Genomic DNA, 18,399 nt, shown 5'->3' with positions numbered 1-18,399 from the left:
TGCGAGATTGTGACCTGAGCTAAGGTCGGACGCTTAGCCGACTGAGCCACCCAGGCACCCCTGAACTCATTTTTAAACTAAATGAAATTGAGAACTTTTATGCCCCTGCTAATTAGCTCCTGGGGAGGTTGTGAAGATCAAAATAATTTTAGAAAATAGAGAAAGTATATTTACTCACATACAAATTATAGTGTGGTAAACACACTTTAATATACTTTTTCAGTGTGTGTGTCTGTGTGTGTGTTCGGGGGGTGAATAGATGAACAATATGCCACAATTATAAGATGGGTTATGAAGTCACATTCTCCTGTTCAAATTGTGTCTCTGTCAATATAGTTAGGTAACCCTGGACAAGTTTTAAACTTATTCATGTCTTAGATTTCTCAGTTGCAAAATAGGGGTTAAAATAGTCCCATTTTAGGATAGTTGTAAAGATTAAAGCAATAATGTATATAAAGCACTTAGAAGAGTCCTGCCATCTAGTAAGTGCCCTATAACTATTATTGTATTATTGCACTCCGATTAATGAAAGATATGAGTCCTTTGGTGAATCTAAGCTTAAAATCAGAATGTCAGCTAAACTGTTTAGTGGCAAGGAAAGCTTGTACAGCTGAAAAACTATAGGCAGAAACCTTTATGTCAGATAAAAGGTTGTCCTCTTTATCATTTATGTGTGTCATCTTGTTTACACCTGAAATGAAACCAGATGCCTATCCTTCAATGTTCCCTCAGGTGAAAAGAAATAATCTTCTAATTTGCAGTGATTGCACAGAAGTGTAGGAGTCTGACCTTGAAACTTCTTAGCACCCACGGGAATAAGATTGTGTGCATGTTCAACAGCCACATCTGCATCTCCTCTCCATGCCAGTGGACCAGGTATTACTGCAAATTATATTTTTCTGTCTCCCCCATTAGAGCGTATATTCCTCAAGGTCAGGGTCCATGACTGACCTTCTCTGTAATCTCATACATTTCAACACAGGGCCTCAACCTTAGCAGATATGTTTTGGGTTGAATTTCCTGCTTTCATTTTTTTTTTAAAGGTTTTACTTAAATTCCAGTTCGTTAATGTATGGTATAATATTAGTCTCAGGTATATAATATAGAGATTCAACACTTTCATACAGCACCCGGTGCTCATCTGGACAAGTACACTTCTTAATTCTCATCATCTATTTCACACATCCCCTCAACCCCTCTTTCATTCTTTTGACCTTTATTCTCTGCCATACGACACTGAGGAAAAAGCCATGGATATAAGAGACACATGTAAATTCTGGCTATGTCCCCTCACTAGTGGAATGAACTGGAACCAAGAATTTCATAAGTCTAAGCTTCAGCTTCTCACTTACAGACAGGAACAACATTTACCTCAAAGATACTGTGAGAACCAAATAAGACAATGGGTAGTATAATGTGCTGTGGAAAGTGACAATAGATGATTTTTAAAAATCTTCTTTTACTCTGAATTTTGCTGTATTCAGTTACCTCTCCTAATTCTCAATTCAATTCATAAACTTTTATTTAGTTGATTTGCTGACAGTTATGCTCATTTATTTATCTTTCCTGCCGTATCTCTGTGAAGTTTTTTAACCGATGGACTTTATTTTTTAGAACTTTAAATTTACAGAAAATTTAAGCAGATGGCACAGAGAGTTCCACTCTACCGCTCCCATATGGTTTCCCCTGTTATTAACATGTTACATGGGAATGCGAGCTGGTGCAGCCACTCTGGAAAGCAGTATGGAGGTTCCTCAAAAAACTAAAAATAGAACTACCCTACGACCCAGCAATTGCACTACTAGGTATTGATCCAAGGAATACAGGTGTGCTGTTTCTAAGGGACACATGCACCCCCATGTTTATAGCAGCACTATCAACCATAGCCAAAGTCTGGAAAGAGCCCAAATGTCCATCGATGGATGAATGGATAAAGACGATGTGGTATGTATATATATATAGCATTACTTGGCAATCAAAAAGAATGAAATCTTGCCATTTGCAACAGTGTGGATGGAACTAGAGGGTAATATGCTAAGTGAAATTAGTCAGTCAGAGAAAGACAAATATCATCTGACTTCACTCATATGAGGACTTTAAGAGACAAAACAGATGAACATAAGGGAAGGGAAACAAAAATAATATAAAAACAGGGAGGGGGACAAAACAAAAGAGACTCATAAATATGGAAAACAAACAGAGGGTTACTGGAGGGGTTGTGGGATGGGGGAGGGGCTAAATGGGTAAGGGGAATTAAGGAATCTACCCCTGAAATCATTGTTGCACTATATGCTAACTAATTTGGATGTAAATTAAAAAAATTTTTAAAGAAAAGATGATAGTGTTCCTCAAAAAGTATAATATCAGTAGGGCCTGCAGACCATGGATAAAAAGAGGGGCTTCTGTGGTAAACATGGAAGTCTGACCCAAAGAGGAGGGCTTGGCACATCAGAGAAGCTCTGCACCGTTTAAAGCAGTCTGCTTCCGAGGGGGCACCTGGGTGGCTCAGTCAGTAAAGTGTCTGGCTTCAGCTCAGGTCATGATCTCGTGGGTTGTGAGTTCGAGCCCCACGTCGGGCTCTGTGCTGACAGCTCAGAGCCTGGAGCCTGCTTCAGATTCTGTGTCTCCCCCTCTCTCTGCCCCTCCCCTGCTCATGCTCTGTGTCTATCTCTCAATAATAAATAAACACTTAAAAAAAAAAAAGCAGTCTGCTTTCTGAGATTCCTTTCAAGTCAACCCCTGGGAAAAAATACATTGTATATCATGGATGTGTGTGCGTGTGTGTGTGTGTGTACGTGTGTGTGTGTGTGTGTGTGTGTGTGTATGTAGATACACACATATGGACACATGTACAAGATTCATTAAAATAATATTTACCTTCAAAAAAAACCATGTTACATTAGTATGATGCACTTGTTACAATTAATGAACCAACATCAATACATTAAAAAAATTTTTTTAATGTTTGTTTTTGAGACAGAGTACAAGTGGGAAAGGAGCAGACAGAGAGGGAGACATGGAATCTGAAGCAGGCTCCAGGCTCTGAGCTGTCAGCACAGAGCCTGACATGGGGCTCGAACCCACAAACCATGAGATCATGACCTGAGCCAAAGTCAGACGCTTAACCTACTGAGCCACCCAGGTGCCCCCAACATCAATACATTTCAATTAATTAAAGACCATAGTCTATTATTATTTCCTTAGGTTTTATCTAATTTCCTGTTCCTGTTCCAGGATCACATCCAGGACACCACATTACATGTAGTCATCGTGTCTCCTTAGGCTCCTCTTGGCTGTGACAGTTGCTCAGACTTTCCTTGTTTTAATGACTTACCAGTTTTGAGGAGTGCTGGTCAGATATACTGTAGGATGCCCCTCAATTAGAATTTGCTTCATGTTTTTCTCATGATTAGACTAGGGATATGAGGTTTGGGGAGCAAAATCACAGAGGTAAAATGCCATTTTCATCACATAATATCAAGGGTACATTCTGTCAACATGACTTACACTATTGATGTTGACCTTGATCACCTGGTCAAAGGTAGTGTTCTTCAGGTTTCTCTACTATAGAGCTGCTTTTTTTCTACCTTTTTTTTTTTTTTTTTAGTTTATTTATTTATTTATTTATTTATTTATTTATTTAGAGAGAGTGTGTGTGAACGAGGGAGGGGCAGAGAAAGAGGATCCCAAGCAGGCTCTGGGCTGTCACTGCAGGGCCTGATGTGGGGCTCCATCCCATGAACCATGAGATCATGACCTGAGCAGAAATCAAGAGGCGGACGCTTAACCAGCTGAGCCACCCAGGCACCCCTCCTCCTTTCTATACTGTATTCTTTGGAAGAAGTCATTCCACACTTAAGGAATGGGGAGTTATGCTCCCTGTTGCAAACATTTTTTAAAGCAAATACTTTGATGCATAAGTTGATTCTGTAAGATAAAGATGTATGTTGTTGCCTGCCTTACCCAGAGTTCTTTTTAAGGAAAGCTGCCTCTATCCATAGCCCCTGCTAAATGGACAGCAGGCCACAGGATCATGATTGGGACAGAGATGACCATCTAACCTTCAGTATTTATTCTGGTCAAACTAAACAATTAAATTATTTTTGGTTCTGTTGGCATTCTGTATTATTTAATTGTCTCACATTTAAAAACCCATTGATTCTATTAAACAAAGACAGAGAACCCTTGGTTTATTTGATGTGTTGAAATCATACTTTCTGAAGAAAAGTTTCCCCAAGTTCTTGCTGACCTTTAAAACACTCCATTGAGTGAAGCCTACTTATTTCTTGTTCATGTCTTCAGTATTCAGTATTTCAGTATTTCTTTAGTCTTCAGTATTCTTTAATAGTAAGATTATGCAAATTGAAAGAAGAGTAAACAGTGTTATTAAAGTTCTCCATTGCTTAAAGGGACTTATTGAATAGATTAAAGAATTGAGAAATATATTCCCTTAAGAGCCTATTCTTTTTTCTTTTTCTTTTTTAATGTTTATTTTTGAGAGAGAGAGAGAGAGAGAGAGAGACAGAGTGTGAGCAGGGGAGAGGCAGGAAGAGAGAGAGGGAGACACAGAATCTGAAGCAAGCTCCAGGCTCTGAGCTGTCAGCACAGAGCCCAACATGGAGCTTGAACTCAGGAAGGCAAGATCATGACCTGAGCTGAAGTCAGTTGCTTAACCGACTGAGGCACCCAGGCACCCCTAAGTGCCTGTTCTTAAAGGGACAATGTTGCTCATGAACAGGAAAAGAAATTCCATCTCAAAGTGGACAATGATTACGGCACTTGTCATATCTGTTTTTCAAATGGATTTCCCCCCTTGAAGAACTTGATTGTTTTACATAGATATTCCTAAATACTCATCCAGTAGGGAACAAGTGAAATTGTTATATGTAGTGACAAAGAAGGGAATCAAAATTGATGACAATATGTTTCTTTTTGTCAATGGACAACAATTTTAAGAGTCACTGATCAAGAGATGAGATGTAATCCTGAAGAATGGAAAATCAGTTCCTACCATGAAAGATGAGATTATATGTTGCAAGAAATCAAATTGAAGAACAGTTTTACAGAGTTGTTGATTTTATTTCAGTACTTGTTCAGGGTACCAGCTCATGTCATAATGTTGAGCATGTTTTCTCATGAATGTATGTTCAGTGCAAAAAAGGACAAAATAATTTGGATGTAGAAGCCATGCTACAATGTAATTGGAACATAAACTGTAACTGTAAGAAACTTTACTTAAAAATTCTGCAAGGATGCCTTGGTGGCTCAGTCGGTTAAGCATCCCACTCCTGATTTTGGCTCAGGTCATGATCTCACAATTTGTGAGATTGAGCCTGCACTGAGCTCTGTGCTGACAGCATGTAGTCTGCTTGGGGTTCTCTCTCACCCTCTCTCTGCTCCTCCTTTGCTCATTCTTTCTCTTGTTCTCTCTCAAAATAAATAAATAAAACATTTTAAAAAACTCTGAAAAACAGGAAATATTAAGAAAAAGTCAATTCAGGGAAATATAATTTTAAAAAGAGTTATGTAATTTAGATACTTATAATTTATTTTAGATAAACACAAATAATTTTTTAGTAGAAGTATGTTCCATACACTATTTTTCTTTTATTTCTGTGTAAATATGCATAGATAACTAGAAATAGTTCAAATATAACAGGGTGTCCTGTGGCATTTTTTAAATTCTTTTTTCTGAAAAGACAATTTAACAAGAGATCTATCCTCTTAATAAAACTTTAAGTGTACAATTTATTATTATTAACTGATGTCTAGTGTTTTTATTTGCTGAATCTGATGATCCTAGTAATGCCAAGATCTGAACTCAGGTCTTCTGACTCCAAATCTACTGCTCTGTCCACTACGATCTTCCCTCTAGTTGATTTCATAAGCGACCCAACCACATGAATACGCTTGGAATGAAGTTTCATAGTGGCTTTTTTACACTTTATTGGTGTCCTAAACATCTAGAGAATTTCCATGCAGGGAAAATACAGAATCTCATCTTCATGCTTCTCTTTGCACCCACTAGAGAGTTCTTCAGGACGGTTTGTTGAGTTTGACCGTATGGAAGATTTTCTTCATTGTTGAAAGGCAAGGTCAATAGCATTCTAGGTGTAGCCTTTAGAGAAGCTCTGTGATGCTTGAAATGTCCTTCATGAAGCTTAGAAAGGACACAGAAAGCTCCAAGTTAGAATTATATCACTTTAACAGGATTCATGAAAACAATGTTATTATTGCTAAATTTGTTTTTAATCAAGACCTCGTACGTAGTTGACAAAGTGCCTCATCTACATTATTCTATGTGATCCTTGTGATACTCTGTGGGGTAGCTTATGTTTATTTTTGTGCGGAAATTAAGGTTTTCATCCTGGGTTTTGCAACTAATAAGTGCTAGAGCTATGATCTTTGCTCTCATCTTCCATAGTCAGGTCCTGAGTGTTTCCACTGCACAGTATTGCCAGGTGGGTGTAAGAAGAATGTAGCTTCTGAGGCCACCTATTAGTTTGTTAACTTGTGTAGGAGTCCACTCTCCAATCACATTCAACACATTTTGTTCCCAACAATGCAAAGATACGATTAGTCTTAGTTTAAATTTTACTACAATTCCTTGTGCTGTTAACAGATTCAGAGTGGATTTTATGAACATGATAGCTGCCTACTGCCTCTAAATTCTTTGCACTTCACAGGACCAGGCTGGCAGATCTTGGAGGCAGAGAGCAAATTGGGCCCAGGAGCTCAATATTCTCCATGTTTATTAATGGGGACTCCTGGAGTAAGGTGGACCCATCTGAGGGGAAAGGCAAGGAACACTTTCCCTTCAGAGCTAGTTTCATGTCCCAAAGAAGACATGCATCTTTTGAATGTCAATTACATGCAAAACACTTTTGCATATAATAGCTCATATCTGAAAGCCCATAACTCAGAGGAGGGAAGAAAGTATTCTACTTTGGATGTGGAAATTGGGATCTGAAAAGTTAAGATGCTCTAACTTAAAAAAAAAAAAAAAAAAAAAAAGGCCTAAATGTGAGACCTGAAACCATAAAACTAAAAGAAAACATAGGCAGTAATCTCTTGACCATCAACCTTAGCAACATATTTTTGTATATGTCTCTTGAGGCAAGGGAAGCAAAAGTAGAAATGAATTATTGGGATTACACCAAAATAAAAACCTTCTGCACAACAATGGAAACCATCAACAAAATAAAAAGGCATTTTTGGGAGAAGATATTTGTAAATGATATACCTGGTAAGGAATTAATATTCAAAATGTATAAAGAACCTATACAAGGGGCATATGAGTGACTTAACTGGTTAAGCATCCAACTTAAGCTCAGTTCATGATGTCACCATTTGTGGGTTCAGGCCCTATGTCGGCCTCTGTGCTGACAGCTCAGAGCCTGGAGCCTTCTTCAGATTCTGTGTCTCCCTCTCTCTCTGCCCCTCCCCCACTCATACTCTGTCTCTCTCAAAAAGAAATAAAACATTTTTTAAAAATTAAAAAAAAAGTATACAACTCAACACCAAAAAAACCACAAATAACCCAATTAAAAATGGGCAGAGGATCTGAATAGACATTTTTCCAAAGAAGGCATTCAGATGACCAAAAGACACATGAAAAGATGCTCAGCACCACTAATCATCAGGGAAATGCAAATCAAACCACAATGAGATATCACTTAACACCAGTCAGAATAACTAAAATCAAAAAGACAAGAAATAACAAGCGTTGGTAAAGATGTAGAAAAAAGGAAATCCTCATACACTGTTGGTGGGAATGTAAATTGGTGCAGCAACTGTGGAAAATAGCAGGGAAGTTCCTTAAAAAATTAAAAATAAAAATACCGTACAACCCAGTAATTCCATTACTGGGTATTTAAAGAAAATGAAAACACTAATTCAAAAAGATATTTGCAACCCTATGTTTATTGCAGCATTATTTACAGTGGCCATGATATGGAAGCAACCTAATTGTTCATCGATAGATAAATGAATAAAGGAGATGTGGTATACACACACACACACACACACACACACACACACACACACACACACCACCCCCACCACCACCACCACCATGTGCATACACACAATGGAATATTATTTGGCTTAAGGAAAGAATGAGATCTGGCTGTTTGCGACAACATGGGTGGACCTAGTAGATATTATGCTAGGTGAAATAAGTCAGAGAAAGACAAATACCATATGATTTCACTTATATGTGGGACCTAAAAAACAGAACAAATTAATAAGCAGAAATGGACGCATAAATGCAGAGAACAAATAAACTGGCAAATGCCAGAGGGGGGGAATGGGTGAAATAGGTGAAAGGGGATTAAGACATACATACTTCCAGTTCTAAAATAAATAAGTCATGGAGATGAAAAGTAAAGCTTAGAGCATATAGTCAGTAACATTCTAATAACATTGTATGGTGGCAGATGGTGACTATACTTAGTGTGGTAAGTACTACATAATGTATAGAATTGGTCCAATCACTCTTTTGGGCACCCAAAACTAATATAACACTATATGTCAACTTATTTCAATAACAAAAAAAATTTTTTTTTAATTTTTTAACGTTTGATTTATTTTTGAGACAGGGAGAGACACAGCATGAACAGGGGAGGGTCAGAGAGAGAGGGAGACACAGAATCCGAAACAGGCTCCAGGCTCTGAGCTGTCAGCACAGAGCCCGACGCGGGGCTCGAACTCACGGACCGCGAGATCATGACCTGAGCCGAAGTCGGCCGCTTAACCGACTGAGCCACCCAGGCGCCCCAATAACAAAAAAATTTTTTTAAAGAACTCAGTAGCTCAATATCCCATAGAGCAGCTTAAAGCAAAAGAGTAAGTCAACTTTTCAGATACCATCTCATCCGTCTGGAATTAGGAGAACTGTGGCTGATTTCCTAGCCCTGGAAGTTTCTTCTTCATGCCAAGTCCCCAAAGTCTTACTAATTCTTATTTGTCAAACAGAAGGAAAAAGTATCTGTCTAAAATTAAACCTCCCATAATGCAAGAGAAAACACATGGCTCTTTTATTTTTCCCAAATGTGAGGAATACAGTATGTTGTCTGATCCCAGTTTCGGAGAACTTGAGAGTCCTAAGAAAGGCTGAGCTTTTCAAAGCAAAAAGCTGTGCTCAGCTTTTCTGCCAATGTGACATCAGCCTCTTGTGCCCACATAGCCCCTAGCCCTCCTATTTCTTAAATAATGTCCTTCTATCAAGTGACTGTGGTTCCAGACCCTGATGGTTCAGATAAACAATGTGCCAAGTCTTGGCAGCAATATCTTTTCTCTGTGGGAAGGTCAGATAGTCCTTTAAAAAATCTGAGAGACACAAAAATATTACTAATACATGCATGAATTTAGAAAGGACTGCAAGATAAAACTTCTTGTCATACACACAAATACCTTCTACAACTTGTACCTAAGCTCCTTCTATGGGATCATCGCTCATCTCCCCCTCTCCTCCCACTTGCATATATTCAGTCTTCATGGCCTCCATGCTTTTGCATATGCTGTTCTCTCTGTTCTTTTTTCACCTTCTCTGGTGGAAAACTCCGTCATCCTTGAGAATATTTCAGCTTCTCAGTAAAATAGCTCCCATCAACTCTATGGAAATTTAGTTACTTCCTTATCTGCATTTTTATAAGCCTTTGTTCACATCTCTGTTATAACCTATTATATTATATGGTAATTACGTGTTAAATTTGAGGGCAGAGATCATATCTCAATCATCTAGTGCTCAGCATAGCTCCTAGCTGATAGTAGATCCTCAAGGCATTTTTTAAACAAGTGAACATTGTCTAAACAGTTTGCTTAATTTGTAAGAAAAACTAATTTAGCAACATGGTTGTCTTCAATGAGACAATTTATTCTTATTTAATTGCAGTAGGAAGAACACAGTGAAAGTACTAACTGCATCACTCCTGGAAGGCTGTCAATGATGTCAAACTTCCCTGAAGAAGTGGAAAAATCTACAAATTTAAAATGTTAAACATGGCATTATAATAACAGTGAAAATGTGTTTATAAAATCATTTGCATTTCCAATTCTCTTTCCCCTCAACAGTGTATAACAAAAAAAAATGATAAACAAACATCACATGGATACTTTGCATGAGAAGAGGTCTTCAAAAAACCAAAGTAATAGATTTTTATGGTCTGGTTTCATGGTTCAACCATCTGCTCGCTACATAGGAATCTCTATATTCTCCTTAAAAAATCTCATGTAGCTTCTACTTGAACTCTTGCAGTGATGGGGGAACTCACTACTTAAGAAGATACTTGATTCTTTATTTTAATAATTAAAATATCCAAGTTGAGCTCAAATCTGCCTTCTTGTAATCTTTAACCATTAAACTCAGTCTTTCCTTCCTTAAACCACAGAAAACATTTCTTCTTCTGTGTGTTAGCCCCATAAAAAATTAAAAACATCTATATAGTCACCCCCATGTCTTTTCCAGACTTTTCCAATTTCATTCAACTGCTTCTCATTTGTCATGTTTTCCAACATTTTTAGCAACCCAGTTCAATCCTCTAGCCATGTTGCATTTTGTTTCTAGCACTTCCAAAATGGAGTCTGGACATACACTCCAGGTAAGATTTGCCCAGTAAAGAGGATTTCCCAGAGCAGGACTCATGCATATATCTCATTCTAGACTCTGTATAGGTACTGTCCAAACTTGGACTGGCTTGCACTTGAGGTAGAGTTGAACCTTGGCAATGGTTAGCAAGAAAGGGGATAATATGAAGCCTGGATAGGACCATAGCTAAGAAAAACAATCCAGTTCTGGGACTTTAGGTGGGAGTCAAGCTGCCTAAATGAGCCCTGGATATACCCAGGGCATTCAAGGGGTTTCGAACTGAGACCAGACCGTACCAATATTTGAAATCAGACAGGTGGCAGTACTATGCCTCTATTAGATTTTGGAGTAGGCCCTTAGTCACCAACGGGGGGAACCTGAGAATCAAGACCCAACCCCTGGGCAAAGAGGCTGCAAAAGCTAGGCAAATTAAAGACTGGAATGCAAAGAAGGGTTTCATTTCTAGGGCGAAACTGAGGTAGTAAGAATCAAAATGGCTCTGGAGTCATAAAGACCTTTGTTGAATTCCATCTTCTCCACTTTCCAAACCCAGTTTCCTCGTGTGAAAGCTGGGCTGATACCAGCATTTACTTTAAGGGATTGCTGCGAAGACTAAATGGGATAATACATATAAAGTCTGGCATATAGTTAGTGCTTATCAAATGTTTTCTGCGCAAATTAAAATGTATAAATGAAATTTAAGTGACATGAATTTTGAGATAATTTCACACTTGAAGCTTTAAAATTAATTACAAAGTGCATTTTCTCAAAATATTTTTAACACTTCCTTTAAGAAAAGCAGTATGTCTATTTTTTTTTTTTTTTGAAATAGGAATAATATGGATTGGTTGAAAATGGATTCCAAAGTAAGAATAATATAATGTGATTCTTTACAACCCTCACAATAATTATACCAATAGTGTTATAACACTATATATATTGTTATATATAACACTATATGTTATAACAAATACACTTATTTTCAGATTTTACTTTCAAATAATAGCTTTACCATAAACCTTTGAAATCAGTCTTTCTTATAAATTCATTAATCCCGTCACAATTACACTTCAATATTTGTTAGAAATCTTTCCATAAACCCTTTTCCCAGCCCCACACTGTTTTCCTTTTAATATCCAATTATTTAAAATTTAAGAGGAATGGGCACCGCCCAGTGGGGGTGTGTGTGTGGCTTTGAACCTATCGTTACTATCCAGAGAATGGGGAGTGACATTATCTGTGACAACAAAAAAGCTTCTTTTGGTGAGTGGAAGACCTATATATAAAAGTCACACTTGAGGGTCTCTACAGTCTAATTCATCAGCTTTCACCAGTTCACTCAACTTTGAGAAAGTATCAGCTGTCAAGACACCTGAAAGATCTTGTCACAACTTTGTGTGGTGAGTAATATTTATATTTTCTTTTAAATTTCATTTGAGGTTTTTTGTCATTATGAAGTAATTATGTGATGTGTGCTATTTTCTGCAAATATGCTGCTTGTTCAAGGTAAGTTATTAAGGGAGAGTTTGAATTATGGTTAATATAAAAGAAATTTATGCTGCTAAAATGCTCTTGAATCATACATTTTTGTGATTAAAGTCTTTTGAGATGCTTTGTTTTTCTAAACTCATCTGAAATTACACAGAAAATAATTAAAATTTGGCATGATATGCTTTAATGGTTATCTTACTGAAATTTTGAAATAAAACAGCCTAGTGAGGAATGAGTAATTCTGATTTAAATAGCCGATACAAATTTGTGTTGTGTTAAAATTCATTTTAATGCAGAATATCCTTATCTAGATGGTTTGTTTTATGGCTCGTGGAGAGCTCAATCTGTGTTACAGTTGGAGAAATTCAGTTTTACTCCTGGATATTTATTCCGTTTACATAAAGCCTTTTCAAAATTGCTATTCTGAAAACTGTATGTGAATTTTAAGGGTGTTTTACAACTGTCTTTTTTAAGCTTTTTCATGACATTCTTGTAAGAAGCTCTTCTCTCTATTAAGAATAAGGAAGCTGGGGCACCTGGGTGGCTCAGTCCGTTAAGCATCTGACTCTTGATTTTGGCTTAGGTCATGATCTCAGTTTGTGAGATTGAGCCCCGTGTTGGGCTCTGCGCTGACAGTGCAGAGCTTAAGATTCTCTCTCTCCCTTCCTCTCTCTGTCCTTCCTGCTTTCTCTTTCTTTCTCTCAAAATAAACAAATAAACTTAAAATAATAATAATAATAAAAGAACAAGGAAGCCAAGGAGAGATGTCTTAAGTCACTAGGTGGATATGACAAAGCTAGGACCAAATCCCAATGCCGTAGCTACAGTGCCTGTTTCTAACATAAACCAACACTGAAGAATATTCATTTGTTGCTCCATCAGTAGTCTTATATTGCAGAGTAAAAATAAATGTGGATTATAATCTTTCTTATGCTACTTCTAAATGATGCCGTTTCCCTTTAAAAATATGAGCACATAGCCATTCTGTGTATGTTAAAATGGAGAACATTAAGCGTTAAGAAAAAGCACTTCTGTAATAATAGGCTTTGCAATTATTGAAATGCAGATTAAGGTAAGACTGTTCTATTTTGAGATGAAAAGCTTTATATGGGCAAAAGAGGAAAGTGCTAAAAATTATACTCAAACAAGAGTGTTAATAAAATAAGTCAAATAAGATAGACAAGCATTCCATATGGAGCCAAGGCTCTAACTCCATAAATAATTAATGATTAGATGAATGATTAGATGATTTTAAAATACTTTGGCACATTCTTTTTAATGATAGAAGTGTGCATTAATTCATTAAAAATCTCTAAATCAGAGCCTATTCGTTTGATATTTATGACTATTATTGTAGTGCCTGAAATGAAGTTGACTTATGAGAAAAGAAACTTGCTTAGTAAATAGTGTTAGCAAGTTACCTAATTAAGAGAATTAGCCATTTTCAAGCAAATTATAAGCACTTAATCATAAGCAACATAAAACGTGGGAGAAAATTCTAAAAAGTAAGCCTTTTCAGTTCTCATGTGGCTTAAATTAATATATTAAAAATTGTACAAAACTCTTAAAAGATACTTAAGAAAGGAGAACTAATCTGACTAATTTCAGAGTCAAATTTTGTGTGTATACAATATGTACTAACGTATCTATAAAATAAAAGAGGCTGATTGTCAAAGTCTTTCATGAAAACCAATTCAATTACTTGGGATTGCTGTAACACTTTGTGCACTTGTATGGCTGTAAAGGCAACTACTACAAATTTGATTGTACAGTTTGACACATTAAAAATATTTTTAAACGCTTCCATTTTCCTTTTCCTTTTAGTGAAGATGATGTCTGCAAAAGACATGGTTAAGGTCATGGTTGTCATGTTTGCAATTTGCTTTCTTGCAAAATCGGATGGGAAACCTGTTAAGTAAGTATTGTAAGCTGTTCTGCGTGGTGAGGGCATGGGAGCTGGATTTTTAACGTTGGCTTTATGATTGGGAAGGGGGGAGCTAATGGAGTGGTCCTTCCCATTGCTGTTCCCTTCAGGAAGAGGTCTGTGAGTGAAATACAGTTTATGCATAACCTGGGCAAGCATCTGAGCTCCGTGGAGAGGGTAGAATGGCTGCGGAGGAAACTACAGGATGTACACAACTTTGTTGCCCTCGGAGCTCCAATAGCTCACAGAGATGGTGGTTCCCAGAGGCCCCGAAAAAAGGAAGACAATGTCCCGGCTGAGAACCACCAAAAAAGTCTTGGAGAAGCAGACAAAGCTGATGTGGATGTGTTAATCAAAGCTAAATCCCAGTGAAGACAGAGCAGAGCACTGCTATATACAGGATAGGGCAACAAAATTACATGCTGCTAACATTCTCAAGCTTTGAAGATCACCAAATGCCAATATTTACGTCTAATCCATGGCTAGCCACGATAGCTGAAATTCTAATTGATTGTTTTGATTCTACTTTTATTCATGTAAGACCTCTTTTAATTATTCCATTTCTGTTGTTTATTCTTTTTAAAGTATGTTATTGCATAATTTATAAAAGAATAAAATTGCACTTTGTAACCTCTCTCCCATCGTACACTGCAAAATAAAAATTTAATGATCATAATTTTAAATAAATGAAGTTAAATAGTTCTCATTTGTTATAAGAACGTTTTCAGGGCACCTGAAAGCTCAGTCGGTTAAACGTCTGACCATGGCTCAGGTCATGATCTCACAGTTCGTGGGTTCAAGCTCCGCGTTGGGCTCTGTGCTGACAGCTTAGAGCCTGGAGCCTGCTTTGGATTTGTGTGTCTCTCTCTGTCTCTCCTCTGCTCACGCTATCTGTCTCTTTCTCTCAAAATAAATAAATAAACATTAAAAAAATTTTAAGAACACTTTCTGGGGTTATGACTAATACCAAAGTGTTTAAATTGGTCATGAGTAGGAAGAATAATGCAAAATGTTTTTTTAATTATGTGTCTTACAGTCCCATATTTTGGACATCATCTTTTTAATATTACCAAAATACTAGGTCCTGGAATCCTTACTAGCTAGATACTATTGCTCTCTTCATTTCAGGAAATTAAATGCCTTGCAAGGAAAGGCAAAAAAGTGGTCTGAAACTTGAGAAAACATTTGTCTACACACAAACCCACTGATCATATTTCTAGACTGGACCCCAAATTGTAAAGAACAGAACTTTTGGGGGTACCTGACTGGCTCAATCAGTTAAGTGTCTGACTTTGGCTCAGGTCATGATCTCATGGTTTGTTGGTTCAAGCCCCACATCAGGCTCTGTGCTGACAGCCCAGAGCCTAGAGCCTGCTTCGATTCTGTGTCTCCCTCTCCCTCTGCCCCTACCCCACTCGTGCTCTGTCTCTCTGTGTCTCTCAAAAATAAATAATAAACATTAAAAAAATTTAAAAATAACGAATAGAATGTTTGTATTTATTAGGACATGATTTCATTCATTTGTCATTTAACAAATATCAATTTAGTATCCTTTATTTGTCATGTACTAGATTAGACACTGGGCATAAACTGGCAAACAAAATGGACACAGTTTCTATCTTAATGAGGCCTACAATTTAGTATGCAAGACAGATATTAATTCACTATTAATTTTGATAAACACTATGAAAGAAAAATACAAGACACTCCAGAAGTGTAAAATACAGACCCTGGTTCTACTTAGATCAATGCTGTGCAACGGAACTTTCTGTGATGATGGAAATGTTCTATATTCTGTCTTGTCCAATACAGTGTCTACATGTGCACTTAAAATGTGCCTTGTGGGGGTGCCTGGCTGGCTCAGTCAATAAAACACACTACTCTTGATCTTGGGGTTGTGAGTTCAAGCCCGATGCTAGGTGTAGATATTACTAATAAAAATAAATAAATAATTAAAAAATAAAATATGCTTTATATCCCTGAGGACTAAGATCCCATACTGGCCTCAAACAGTTTGTGTTCTAAAGAAAACAGAGATGTAAGCAAGTAATTATAGTGTTATAGGTGAAATGCAAAACACAATGATACACAGAGAAGGGAACAGATCTTCTTGATGTAGGGAAAAATTGAGATGGCTGAAATGGCAAGTAAATTTTGCAAGATGTACAAGAATATTAACAAATGTCTGGCATCCTGGTGGAATCAATCAGGCTTTGGTTGAAATGCAGAGAAGAGAAGCTACTTCCGTTAGTTTATAGAAAGGGATTCATTACAAAATCATTGAGAATGCTGATGAAAACAGACTCTATGTTAAACTTGGAGGAAAAACTCACAAAGTCACCAAGAGAGTTGTTCTGTCTTCTCATCTCAGCAACTGACTGATATTATCCTGAGACTGCCCTGATCAGGAGGCAGCTCTGCTTCCTATTGCTGTTCCAGAAACAAACTGTACCTGCCATGACCAACCACAGCAAAAAAAGATGGCAAGCCCTTTGCTTCTTGACATCTATTGTGCCTTGTTGCTAGAATCTGGTAATACTAACACAATAAAATCAACCCCTTCCACAACAGGGCTTGCCAGCAGAAAGGGAAAAGTGACGGAATCACCTTACTTATGCCTGCCCCTTCTCCCAGGAGTGCATATGATTGGCTGAACCTAAACCTCTTCTAGAACCTTAGCAGCAGAGGTGTCTGGAGAATGCAGTTTTTCAATTTCCAGTTTACTATCTAATACAAGAATAAGCAGTAGAAGGTGGTGTGGATGGTGCCTCCAGCTCCCTGGTAGCGTCCAGCCTCAACGAGTATTCTTAAATATGTCTCCTGATGGAACTGTGTGAGAATTTCCCTGGATGTTTACTCAGGGGTAGAATCCTGATACATAAACAAACTTTGCAAGACCCTGAATCACATGTACAGTTTCTATTCCCACCAGGAGAACTAGGCATTTCTGTCTATTTCCACCTACAATTGGAAGTATGCACATTTATGAGAAGTTGTGTCACATTGATGGTAAGTGGTAGCCCATTGTTTTAATTCACCTATCTCTGAATACTAGTGAGATTGAACTTCTCTCTACGAACTGACCACTTGGTCTTCCGAGTCCATGAGCTGTTTTTTTTTTTTTTCCTTAATATCCTTTGCCAGTTTTTAATTGATTTTCCTGCCCTGTTAATTCTGAGTTCTTTGCATATTCTAATATGAATTCCTTATTGGTTTTATTTTTGTTTTTTATTTTTTAGATGGGGGAGGGGCAGAGGGAGAGGGAGAGAGAATCCCAAAGCGGGCTTCCACGCTGAGCATGGAACCCGACGTGGGGCTCAATCTCATGACTGTGAGATCATGACCTGAGCCTAAATCAAGAGTCAGATGCTTAACCTACTGAACCACCCAGGTGCTTCTGTGTTTGGAGAGTCTTACTGAAGAAGTCTTTCCCCAACCCTAGGTCACAAATTATCTCTTATAACTACTTTAGTGTTTTACCTTTCACTTTTAAGTATTTCTTGTTTTGGAGTCTAATTTTGTGTAGGACAAAATATTATATTGGAACTTTATTATTTTTTATATGGACAGTTAGTGTTCTAAATACCATCTATCAGTGTGCCTGCGTGGCTCAGTCAGTTGAACATCCAACTCTTGATTTCGACTCACGTCATGATCCCAGGGTCGTGGGATTCTTTCTCTCCCTCTGCCCCTCTTCCCCACTCATGCTCTCTCTCTCTCTCTCTCTCTGTAAAAACAAACAAGCAAACAAACAAAACAAACAACAAACACCATCTATTAAACAATTATTTTCCCATAGCTTTGTAGATAATTTTAAAAATCACATTTTAAGTTCTCATGTAAGCATAGGTTTATTTATTTATTTATTTATTTATTTATTTATTTATTTATTTATTATTTCTGAGTAGTGAAAAAATGTTTTATCGCGTTCTTTGAATCAACTTTCAGTCCCTGAAAGGTCAGTATCAGATGGGGTCCCACAAGTCCCTCTCCTCTGACTTCCTCTCACTGCTTAACTTAATCCTTGGATAATGTGTGTCTCTAAATATCTTTACCCCTATCATTCTCCTCTCCATATGGCCCATACACCACAAACCTTCCTTCCCAAGTCTTCAGGGATTGGGCCTGTAAATATCCAACCTAGTCTGTGCAGAACTGGATAGAAACAAGTTCTTGGTTCCATTTGGAAGCAGCAGTTCATGGAAGTGGAACCAGGACGTGTTGGAGAAGAAACAACCTGCCCCTAAACAGTGGATCTGTTTTGTCTAGTTCAACTTCATCCCAAGCAAAGCCCAGCATTTAGAATAGTCAGGTTTTAAAATCAGTGATTTACTTTTGCAGTTCTTATCCTAAAGCTTCCTTTTCAGCAAAACAAACATATAAACTCCTGGTACTA

At 37.5% G+C, this 18,399-nt stretch overlaps 2 protein-coding genes across 2 annotated transcripts in view; both read left to right on the top strand.

Annotated features, from left to right (window-relative positions):
- LOC122201260 (translation initiation factor IF-2-like) overlaps positions 1–10,261 on the top strand; it is a 120,877-nt gene extending 110,616 nt beyond the window's left edge. Inside the window, exons 5-6 of the mRNA XM_042907164.1 lie at positions 762–876; positions 9,896–10,261. Coding sequence (XP_042763098.1) covers positions 762–876; positions 9,896–9,950 — 170 coding nt within the window. The 3' untranslated portion in view covers positions 9,951–10,261. The remainder of the gene's footprint in view (positions 1–761; positions 877–9,895) is intronic.
- Positions 10,262–13,903: 3,642 nt separating this feature from the next.
- On the top strand, positions 13,904–14,541 carry PTH (parathyroid hormone). Its single transcript, XM_042906880.1, has 2 exons — positions 13,904–13,994; positions 14,114–14,541. Exons 1-2 carry the CDS (start codon positions 13,909–13,911, stop codon positions 14,373–14,375), a joined length of 348 nt encoding a protein of 115 aa, XP_042762814.1. The 5' UTR covers positions 13,904–13,908; the 3' UTR covers positions 14,376–14,541.
- Positions 14,542–18,399: the final 3,858 nt, after the last annotated feature.

Source organism: Panthera leo, chromosome D1 (genome assembly GCF_018350215.1).
Source record: "Panthera leo isolate Ple1 chromosome D1, P.leo_Ple1_pat1.1, whole genome shotgun sequence".
NCBI classification, from domain to species: Eukaryota; Metazoa; Chordata; class Mammalia; order Carnivora; family Felidae; genus Panthera; species Panthera leo.
This window is presented reverse-complemented; position numbering and strand designations above follow the sequence as displayed.